At 39.0% G+C, this 12,315-nt stretch overlaps 1 protein-coding gene across 1 annotated transcript in view; it reads right to left on the bottom strand.

Annotated features, from left to right (window-relative positions):
* unc5a (unc-5 netrin receptor A) overlaps nt 1-12,315 on the bottom strand; it is an 869,594-nt gene that overhangs the window by 36,407 nt on the left and 820,872 nt on the right. Inside the window, exon 13 of the mRNA XM_028813729.2 lies at nt 2,155-2,304. Coding sequence (XP_028669562.1) covers nt 2,155-2,304 — 150 coding nt within the window. The remainder of the gene's footprint in view (nt 1-2,154; nt 2,305-12,315) is intronic.

Here is a 12,315-nt window from a genome sequence, read left to right on the forward strand (position 1 = left end):
ACAAAAACTAGAAACCTTTCAAAAGGCCTCTAGTATTAAACCCACTCATATGAAACCTGAACCTGTCAAAAAATGAAGGCAAACACCCTTTCACTGCACCATAGCTAACAGAACAACCAAGAAGTAACACATTAAAACCGTACCCATCATCTCGGAAAGGGGAGTCACAGAACCTAGGCCAGGGGTCTCCATCTCCAGTCCTGGAGAGCTACTGTGGCTGCAAGTTTTCATTTTAACTCTTTTCTTAATCAGTGACCAGTTTTTGCTGCTAATTAACTATTTCCATTTATTTGAATGGACTTTTCTTGAGACTCTGACTGCTGAATTGATTCTTGGTCATCTGTGAGCCAACAGATGACCAACTAAGTTGGGGCCTCAAACTTCAACCAACTTCACTTCATTCAGTTTCTTAATTTGAAGCAAATTCTCGTTGCCAATTAAACCCGTTATTTAATTCCATGGCGCTCATTCTCCCATGGCAGACATTTCCAAAACTGTTGATTTTCTTTTTTAAGAGTGCTGTCAAAATGTTTTGTGGACCTGAGCAGATCAACATTACCGAGGTCTTCACCTTTCCTTATTTTCAGTTATTGTGTGATGGACGCAGGTTGTTGTTTATGTGTTGGAACATTTTGTGTCTTAATATTGTTTGGTTGCTAATTAAGTAAAAAAGAAATTATTAAGGGGCCTGAGTTTTAAGATGTGCATCAATTAAAGTTAAGGCAAAGAGTTAATTAGCAGCAAAATCTAGTCACTAATTAAGAAAAGGGTTGGAATAAAAACCAGCAGGAAAAGTAGCTCTCCAGGACTGGAGTTAGAGACCGCTGACCTAGGCTATTCTGGTCAGATCATCAGCAAATGTACAGCAAAGAAGCACTATGGGAAATGAAGTCACAAACATGATAGGCCGAAAATAGTACAACACAATAAGTATACGGGGCAACATAAATAAGAACAGAATCCGATTGGGTGTAAAAACTTCATATGACTCCCTAAAATCAGCTCATCTGTGTAGTAGTTCAGGGCCCTCCCACAAAAAGCTGAAAGAGAAAAAAGCAAAATGCAATAACCTCTCAAGGCATAAAGATTGCACTACAAAATGAGAACATTAATATAATTGGAATTAAGGGAAAAAAATAGTGTTGGATAATCAATTATGGCTTATTTCAGGAAACGCATTTTGGGAAAATAGTTATGGAACTTCAGTAGGACAATCTAGGAAGAGAGAATTAACACAAACACCGGAATAAACAAACAGGTTGAATTGACTTATTGGAAAGGGATCACTTATGGGAAGCTGGCATTATAGAGAAAAAGAAAATTATCAATAGCCTGAAGCGTTTGCTTTAGCTGAATTATCACGAGATGTGCTGCAACCCCATTTTATGTGCTCTTTTCATTGCAGAACTTATTCGTCTTCAATTGTGTTGGATTACACTTGGGGAAAAGATTAATCCCCTAGTTCTCAAAGAATAAATTGTGGATCCTCATTCTGGGAATTCAGTTTTCTCTACTTATAAGTAATACAGAGCATTATTTACACTGTACTGTGGAAGGTAGATTAGAATAGGGTAGCAAACTAGATGTATTATAAAAGCTATCACAATAAATTTGTCATTAACTAGTGATGCACCTTCCCAGAAAACTCCATATAAGACTATTAAGACAAATAGGATTTATGATCTGACCAACGTTGCTCAATAAGTAAAGAAAGTGTTGTTTAGAAAGGCTGACATAACTAGTGTTTGAGAAATTACGAACAAGAGAGAAGTAAGCAGGAATAAATTGGGACAGGCAGAATAGTAGGTCAAAAAGCATAACTACTGTAGCTTTTCAATCATTTTGTATTTTTCTTTTAGCCTCTTTATAATACTATTGGCATTTTTTTGGTTATGAATGAAACCAAAACTAATCATGCTGTCACTCCCTAAAATTGTAAATATGAATATCAATAGTGCCATCTGAGGAAAATCAGAAGAACAGGCATGGTGCAACAATTAGCTGCAAGAATGGTGATACAACATATTTGCTTCAGTATCTGAAAACTGAGCATTGTGTGTAAATGGCCTTGATAGTTCCCACCCCATAAGAGGAAAGCCTTTTGCATCCCATTATAGAGGCACAAGAATCAGTATGAAAACCATTTCATAATACCTGATAGCCAGCAAGTAGTTTACTCCTCCAGTGTGCACGAGGCATGTCATGAATTGACAGTCTGAGATTGTGATAGCTGTCTTTGAAGAGCAGGACCTGGGGTTCATCAATGAGCCGTCCTCCCAACTGTCTTTCCAGTTGCATCACTTCCTGTAAAAGAGAGCAAAGCATTGCATTATCAGAGGCAATCGTCACCATGGCTGAAAGACTGCAGGATTGTGTCCTGTTGCGTCTGGTGTAACTATTCAAAAACAGGACACAGAAGTATATGATTAATTAAGAGTACTTTGTCATCAAACACACCATGCTACAAATGCATCATTTTTAAACAGTGGATTTTCCTTTTTTTTTATTATTTTTTTAATTATTATTGAAATGTTTGTACCATAATATTAAATTATTTCCTTTCACTTTATTAACTTTAAATCTTCTTTTGCATTCAGTTACTTTAAAAGATACATAAAGAAAGTTAGTGGGATAGCACCATGGTTAACACACCTTCTTCACAGGCCCAGCATGCTGGGTAGAAACCTGTTATGATCGAGGGCACAGGAAATCAAGTGAAAGAAAGACAGGGCAATGGATATTATCTTAAAGGAAGATAGAAAGAATATTCATTTAACAGGTAGGGATTGGAAACCAAACAATGAGGTAGAGAAACCAATAATCAAAACCCAAAATTGTACATCAAAACTCCTCAGTCACTTGTTGTGATGGGCCCAGCCGGGACACCCCTGCTGTGTATATTCTGGGGGAGCAACCATGCGCAGCTCAATACCTCCCCCGGGACGCTTGGTGGCAGCCTCCCTGGCCGACGGTGATTCCCCAACCTCCCGTATGGCTCCATGGGAATGGAGTCCTCCACAGCCTGGTTGGGAGCTGGGGTGGCTGCTAGGGGTTGCTGCCTGGAATCAACAGCCTGGCTGGACGAGTCTTCAGCCCCACCCGGAAGTGCAATTGGGACCAGGTGGTCAAGCACCTGGAACACTTCCAGGTGGGCTATAAAAGGGGCCAGCCACCACCACTCGACAGCCAGAATCGGGAGGAAGAGGACGAGGTTGCCTGGGAGGAGTGGTGGTGCCAGAGGAAGGATTGGTTTGGTTGTGTTGAACTGCTTTGGGACTGTGTTAGGCCTGTGGGACACAGGGAAGGCGTGCCCCATGGCTGAAGAGAAAAATAAAGTCTGTTGATTTTACTCGCGCCTCTGCGTCAGTCTGTGCCGGGTCAGGCGCTATATAGCACCTTATTACACTTGTCTAATGACATTTCCCTGTTTTCAAATACAAAAAAAGATAGCTTTGGATTCCAATTAGGATTAATTAAAACACTTCATTTACACATTTGAATAAGGTAAAATGTTGGAAAGAAGCCCATCATGTGAAGAGTAAAACTTAAAGGAGGTTCTGCTCAAGCTTTAAAATGCACTGGTGAGGCCTCATCTGGAGTACTGTGTGCAGTTTTGGTCTCCAGGCTACAAACTAGTCCAGGGAAGAGCAAATAGGCTGATTCCAGGACTGCAGGGGATGAGGTACGAGTAAAGAGCTGAGCCTTTTCAGTTTACATAAAAGGAGTTTAAGAGGAGACACAATTGAAGTGTTAAAAATTTTGAAAGGAATTAGTACACTTTATCGAGACTGTTACTTTAGAATAAATTCAGAAAGAACAGAGGGACACTGTTGGAAATTTAAGTGTAAATTTTGGACAAACATTAGGATGTTTTTCTCGTGGAATATGTTACTAAGTAGTGTGTTAGACAGCGTAAACTTTAGGGACCTTCCAAACTAGACATGATGTTATTTTGGAATATTTTGTCTGGTTGTTGTCTGTGTGGAGTTTGTATGTTCTTCTTTGTACGTTTGGGCTTTCCTCAATCCATCCATCCATCCAGTATCCAACCCGCTATATCCTAACTACAGGGTCACGGGGGTCTGCTGGAGCCAATCCCAGCCAACACGGGGCACAAGGCAGCAAACAAAACCCCGGGCAGGGTGCCAGCCCACCACAGGGTGCACACACACACACACACACACCAAGGACAATTTAGGATCGCCAATGCACCTAACCTGCATGTCTTTGGACTGTGGGAGGAAACCAGAGCACCTGGAGGAAACCCACGTAGACACAGGGAGAACATCCAAACTCCATGCAGGGAGGACCTGGGAAGATAACCCGGATCTCCTAAATGCGAGGCAGCAGTGCTACCCAATGTGCCACTGTGCCGCCCTTTCCTCAATCCCTCTCAAAGATATGCATATTAGATTAACGGTTAACTCTGAATAGGTCCCATTTTGGTGTGTGTTGAGGGGGCTGTACAATGGACTCTTCTCCAGGGATGGTTTCTGTTTTGTGCCTGATGCTCCTGTGATACACTCCACTCCTGTGATCCTGAGTTAGATTAAGCAGGTCAGAAAATATTCTGTGTAATAATGATAGTCAATTTTTTTCATATGATGATGCAACATGCAGTAATTGTCTCTGGTAAATGGTAATTAGGGGCATTAAATTGGTCTGTCAAGTTCAGAGAGGAAAAAGATGGATAGTTGGATATAAGTTCTGGCCAACATCTTTGTGGAGCGTACGCATGACTTTACTCCAGTTTACTTCCATGTCACAAACACATGCATGTTTGGTTGATTGGTTACTCCGAATGACAAACAAGAGCCAAGATATCCTTCTAGTCAACTATTGTCTTGTTATGTTTGATCAAAAAGAATTAAGCATTACAATTCTTATAAACCCTTGCAAGGATTTACATTTAATCAACAAGGGCAGATACATATTTGAAGATACCCAAAGAATGTACAGAAGTAAAGGGCAAGGCAGACATCCAAATGCAGAAGATATTATAGGGCCTGCTGTTTTTGCTTGGGATGGGAGGCTGACGACTGTTATCTTGTCAAAGCTGCTGCATTATGTCTGGCTAGAGCAATGTCTTTGCGAAATGTGCTTCTGCTCTTACTTCTTATCTTTCCACATGAAATTCAACAGTTTACAAAATATGTCAATATGTTAATTAATAGCCTGATTGGTTAGTTAACATACAAATGTACACCACTTTTTACCAATAGCAGACAGCTACATAAAATTATAACAACATTATCATAAAGTTGCAATCAAACATACTCTATATAATGTACTGTGCTCAAAATGATGGGATTGACAGCAACCTGTGAAATGATTTGAAAGAAAATTAAAGTTTTTCATGTGAGTTCTGGAGGAAGCGCTATAGGTGTTTGTTGTGTTTTCACATCCTTTCACAGACACACCAAGCATATGAATATTTTTAGCTTGTTTCTTTATGTAAACATGGGCTAATAAAGAAAATGATCAACAAGAACTGGAAAACCAAGCCATTTTCAGCAAATTAGTTTTCTATTGACACTTATAATGAAGGCTGCAGTGAGTAGCACTGCTGCCTCACAGTTAGGAGGCCGGGGTTCGCTTCCCGGGTCCTCCCTGCGTGGAGTTTGCATGTTCTCCCCGTGTCTGCATGGGTTTCCTCCTGGTACTCCAGTTTCCTCCCACAGTCCAAAGACATGCAGGTTAGGTGCATTGGCGATTCTAAATTGTCCCTAGTGTGTGCTTGGTGTGTGGGTGTGTGTGTGCGCCCTGCGGTGGGCTGGCGCCCTGCACGGGGTTTGTTTCCTGCCTTGTGCCTTGTGTTGACTGGGATTGGCTCCAGCAGACCCCCGTGACCCTGTAGTTAGGATATAGCGGGTTGGATAATGGATGGATGGATGGATGTTTAGTTGCTTATTATGTACCTTGAAGCCTAGCAGCTTTTGGTACCACTGTTTGCTTGGGTAGTGCTCTTTGCTATATGTTAACAAAGGCAGTGTGTACAGTATTCATTTCTACAGTATCTAGGATATTATTGTTTAGGCCAGGGATCCCCAGCTCCAGTCCTGGAGGGCCCCAGTGGTTGCAGGTTTTCATTCTAACCCTTTTCTTAATTAGTGACCTGTTTTTGCTCCTAATTAACTTCTTTGAAATTAATTTTATTTGACTTGCTCTTGAAGACCCCCTTAATTGTTACTTTTTCTTTAATTATCAGCTAAAAACAATAATGAGATACAAAATGAACCAAAACATGACCAGGACACTGTGTCCATCATACAATATCTGAAAGTAAAGAAAGGTGAAAGTCTCAGGAATGTTGATCTACTCAGGTCCACAAAACATTTGAACAGTGCTCTTAGAAAAGAGAAAATCAACAATTTTGGAAATGTATGCTATTGCAGTGTGAGAACAGCAACAAGCCATTGAATTAAAGAATAGGTTTAAGTAACAACAAGAATCCAAGCCTAATTAAGCAACTGGTTGGAGTGAAATTGGTATGAGTTTGAGGTCCTGACGTAGTTGGTCTTCTGTTGGCTCACTCACTTCACATTTCATTTCTGTTTGGGTGCTATTTAAGAAAAGAAATGAAGCAATTCAGAAGAAAGATGAAGAAATTTCAGGAGAACAAATCTTAAAAAACAAGTCAATTAAAATTAATTCAAAAGTAGCTAATTAGGAAAAGGGTTAGAATGAAAACCTCCAGGACTAGAGCTGGGGACCCCTGCCTTAGGCCAAGTACATGAAAGTAGGGGACATCTTTAAGGCTTGTGCAAAGTAAGCAATACCACCCTGAGCAAAGAGAGGGCACTGTTGTTCATTCATTCTCCCTTCTAATCCACAGTTTAGGGTCAGATCAGCTGAATTCTGACTGACGTCACATCCGCACAGGTCCAGAATGCCCCAACACTTCTGGGAATGCACAATAAAACTGAGAGGACGACTGGAAGGGGATGTTCATTTTGAACGCACAGAACGACAAAGCTCCTGGCCAGAAGCACTCTCTTGTGATTTTTTTTTTATATAATCATTGGTAGCTGCTACCTTTGCATCTTGCAGTGCCTTATGTTTGCACTTTTGTTCTGTATGTCATCATTAATCAGGGCTTTGCCAAGGTGGCACCCCGACTCTTTTTCCCCTTGAACGTTACTTATTTTAACAAAGGAAATAAGGGTCTTACTTTACAGATAAAAACCTTTTATACTTCTTGTCCTTGCCCTCTGAATGAGATTGCAGCCAATCTGTCTCTAATATGATCACCAAAGGCAAGGAAAAGAGACATTGTGACAATTATAAAATTGGACTGAATGGAACAATCCTCATAGTCATATTATAGAAATACACATTTTGGAAATAGAAAACTAAATTTAGGATGACATGGTGGTGCAGTGGTTAATGCTACTGCTTCTAAGCTCCAAGAGACTAAGTTTTAAACCGCATCCAGACAGTGTATGTACCGAGTTTGCACATTTTCCCTGTGCCTACATGGTGTTTTTCTCCAAGCACTGCGGCAGCTTATTTTTTTCCACAAATTCTTATGATGTGCATGTCTGATTGTTCTGAAGATCTTAATGATCACGTTAGGTGTGCCCAGTGATGGACTAGTGGTCTAACCAGACTTGACTCCGGCTCTTGTGTCTAATTCTGCAGGTCAATGCTCCTGATCCTTGCATCCCTGAAGTAAACAGGTCAGAACTAAATGAATGAATCATCTGAATTAAGTACCATTGGAAAATATATTTAAACTACTTAAAGAAGAAGTATTAAAAATGTAAACCTTTTACTATTATCTTATAAGGAGTATTACCCCAAAAATTGTTCTTTGGGATTTTTCTCTACACCACTAAAAATTACATTCTTGCATTTTGTATTTCGGTTAATCATCAGTGATTTTATACAAAAATTCTAAAATAAGCCCACACGTTTGACGTCCTCTCCACAAACTGGGTGCTTCCTTGTTTTTGTCTGTGATGACGTCCTTTTGTTAATTATGGAGGCAACTATATCTAATTGGCAGCGCTCATTTTGGGTGAAGTTCTGTTGAGTGCCTTGTGACCCAATAATTAATTTCATTATTAAATATACTGCACAGCATGTTTAAAAATGCCTAGGTAAAAATATGTGCTTTTAATGTAAGTGATAACTTGCCTTCCTGTCAGTTGCTTCTCCTTTAGCATAAATGTGTGAAGAAGCCCTACAGCTAACTAAGCACAGCATAACAGATCTTCAGTAGCCTAAGTGACAATTTTGTCTTTTAACTGTAGGTAGTCCTGTCACTCATACAGTAGTACAAACTCCTATGTTGTACATAGTGTATATGGTGGTGCAGAGTTGCACAGTACAATACGCATGAGCATTTTAGATCAATGCATAGTCCAGGTGCCAGTCCTACTATTACTTTATGAATTGTTTAACCCAGCAGCCCTGCTCGAAGCCTCCCAATTACAAGAGTAGAAAATATAAACCCCCAACCATCCAATCAATCAGTCAAAAACTGAAAATAGGAGTGTTATCAGTTTTTATCAGGCTATGACATATGGGGCCTATAGATTCCTGCTGAGCCTTGAAATTCAGTATAAAGGCTTATTAACTAAATTTATTTGGTAGCTGAAAATGCTCCAAGTAGCTGAATTTATTCAATGTTTCAAAAATTCTACAGCTGCAAGCACAATAAATTCTATAGTCCAAATATCTTTGTTTTTATAAATGTTAGTGAAGATCAAAGTAAAAAACAGTTTTCACCAAATGAAGATGGGAAAAATGATAATAACTTCTTGCTTTTGACACATCTGTTTCAGTTTTACATATATTTGTTACATTTCTTTATGTTACTGTATATGTTTGCATTTTTGTAAATGTATTGTAGCATGACATACAGTACGGAAAAACAATATGACATATGGTTAGTAAACATTAAGCATCTCTACCTTTTCATCTTCTGGCAATCTGTTATTCCATATAAATGAATTCTATTGTTACATCAGATTTTAACAGGATGATAGGAATGTTCTATGAATATGTTATCTTGTCGGGAATATAACATCGTCCTCCATTATTTATGTAGCTACATAAAACCAGCATTCAATTCTATTCTATTTAAGCAAAACCTTTAATATTACAAGATAACTTCAAAAGTTATTTCTCACAAACATAGTATATAAGGTGTGATCAAAAAGTACGGTGAATGTTAATGCAGAGCACCATCCACGAGCAACGCAAAACAATTCAATGCAGATTCTGACAGGTCCATCCTAGAGCCTAATTTGTGACAAGTTTCAACTTGTTTGATAGTGCCAATTGTTTGTGAGCCACTGTTGAGCTCAAGTGTGTTTTTCGAGTTTGTCGTTATGGATATCGAGCAATGCATTAACATGAAATTTTGTTTCAAATTGCAAAAAGCTCAGGAAACCCATCAGATGTTAAAATTGGTTTATGGTGACACTGCACCGACAATTAAGACTGTTTACAAGTGGTTTGATCGATTTTGTAATGGATCTGACTCGGTTGAAGACGAGAAAAGATCAGGACATCCTTCAACATCAATAACCGAGGAAAATGAAACGGTTTCATTCTTCATCATGACAACACTCCTTGTCACACATCCCTTCTAGAATGACAATTTCTGTCGAATAAAAACATTACGCTGTGTCTGCATCCACCTTATTCTCCAGATCTGGCACCGTGCGACTTCTTGCTGTTCCCTAAATTGAAAATGACCATGAAAAGCAAATGATTTCAATCCATTGAGGACATCCAGGCAGCCACGACAGCCCAACTAAAGACACTCTCAAAAGAAAACTTCCAGAACTGCTTTGCAAAGTGGCAGGAGCGTTGGGATAAGTGCATTTGAAGTGGAGGAGAATATTTTGAGGGTGACTAGTAGTTTTAAATCTTTTGCTGCAATAAACGTTTCTTTTTTAAAACATTCGCCGTATTTTTTCATCATACCTCATATATGCATCTGCAGGGTAAAAAAATGTTCAAAAATTAAGCATTTATATATTTTAAAAAATGTACGCCCTGCCCTGGCATTTCATAATGGAGGCCATGGGACACAGAACTTGAGCAGAGAAACAGGACTGCACTTGCTTTTTCATGGTTGTTTTTCAAAATCAATTTAATAACATTGAAAAATGTATTCATTTCTTTTGTCCAAAATGATGCCTTGTAAGCTGGAGTATGTATAAGGCCACAAAGAAAATACTAAAGCTGAAACACTTCCAACATTTTATATGTATTGCTTTGGCTTGTCCTATCTTTTGATATTATAATTTTGAACAACCTAGGTATAGAGTTTACTTTTATTTTAATAGGTATGCTACATTTTTTCCTCCTTTTGGCTGGCTTGAATGAAGACTACAGAAATTGTCATAATGAGTATAGATGGGAGTGAAGAAGATCTATTGAAGTAGGCTACTCCTTTGTGTGTGCTTCTGCTGCAGGGATCTGCCCTTCATACCTACAGTGTATCCCACAGAGATTAAAAGTTCAAATATAAATTGGAAGACAGAAACAATAGTTGACAATTCATCTCTAAAATAAACAACTACAAATGTAGGTTTGCATGGAGGTAGAGCCAATCAAGGCATCATCAGACATAAGGCAGGAACCTTGAATCTTGGATACAACCCCGTTCCACACTGTAGAGCTCACTCACTAACACAAAGCCTATGCCGAGGCACAAATGCCTAACAAATTATAATCAATGATCAGTATGCCTTAAAATGATATTCATACTTAATGTATGCATAGACATACGAGGGGGTGCCCAAAAATAACCAGAATTGGAAAAAAAAATTTTTACTTACTGAAACTTTAGTTTCCTTCAAAGTACTCTCCATGTGAATGAATGCACTTGTCCCAATGGTGGAAATATTTTTGGAACAGTTTTGGACAGTGTTTCCTATGCCGTAGGTGTGTACGCCGGCACAGGGCTCAGCTAAGGGAGGAGGAATCTAGGAGGAGAAAGAGCATCCCGGCTGGGAAGGAGGATGGTTTCATACCCAGACAGGAGGCCAGAGTGGAACATCAATGGGTGGAAGAAAGGATGAAGAATTTGTTTTGTATAATTGTGGCTTATCTTTGGAGTGCTGCTTGGTGTGAATATAATATCCTTTATTTTATCAGGTGTTGGATATTACTGTGGCTTGTTTTGAGGCCCAGTAGCATCCTCTTGTGATTGCTATATATATATAGTCACACACGTGTGCTTGGGAAGCAGCTTAAAGGCTTGATTTGGGCTATGTGTTCATGCAAAATGAAAAGAAAAAAGTTTATGGCATAATTGTAGACAGGACCAACAAATGAGAAGGAGAGTCAGGTCTTCAGTTCAGAATGACACTGCCATGAGTCTTTAGTTTCCTGATTATGATGTGCACATATTATTGCGGAACTATATATTTAATATCATGTTAGCAAAAAAAACAACAAAATTGCATGTTTTGAGCATACAAATGAATAACAGATGTGAATTTTGAGACACGAGTAACACAATTGGTTTTTGGTTTTCATTTTTCTATGGATGTTTTTAATGTTGTTTTTCCATTTTACAGCATTGGTCACTGTTGGCTTCTATTAAAAATGCTTCTTGGCCACCACTACACCCTACCTGTGTTTTTAAAACTTTCACTTAGTATAATCTTAACATAAAAAAGATTTATTTCAACTAGCAACTTTACACAAACATTCCTGAGAAGGTTACAAGTATCAACAACAAAATTTGACAAATATGCTTGGTGTTAAGAGAGATTATAAATGAGGAAATGTGAGAAAGACCCAGAAAGCCCAGGCACCACTGCTTAAGGTGTTGAGAGAAATGAAGTAATTGACGGTGCCTTTTTTTTCTTTTTTACAGCTCAAAAGACTGAATGGGCAGACAAGAAATGATTGTGGTGTTTAGCAAAGTTCCATATTGTCATCTCTTTTTAAAATAAAGCAAATCACTCATTGCTTCTAGCTACATATCAGAAAGAGAGAGAGTTAGAGGAAAATGGAAGGAAGCAGCAACATTTCCGATCCATGTGTTAAATTCTTACAGAACAGGCTTAGAGCTGTTTTCATTTTAAATATTCATGTGATCAAGCTTGAAAAAGCCTCCACATGTTAGAAAAGGAGCAGACTAAACATTCCCAATTCCCCTATGCTGTTCAGCGCTCATTATCAAAGACAATAACATCTTCTCCCATCTTAATTAGAAGATGAAAGCCTTCCCTTGGTGTGCGGCTCTCAGCATAATGGGGGCGACCACAGCAGGGCTGCCAGTAGCTGCAGTCAAAATTGCCCCTATTATTAAGTTAGAAACTCCCTGTTTGGAGATCAGTCAGC

Source organism: Erpetoichthys calabaricus, chromosome 11 (genome assembly GCF_900747795.2).
Source record: "Erpetoichthys calabaricus chromosome 11, fErpCal1.3, whole genome shotgun sequence".
Taxonomy (NCBI): Eukaryota; Metazoa; Chordata; class Cladistia; order Polypteriformes; family Polypteridae; genus Erpetoichthys; species Erpetoichthys calabaricus.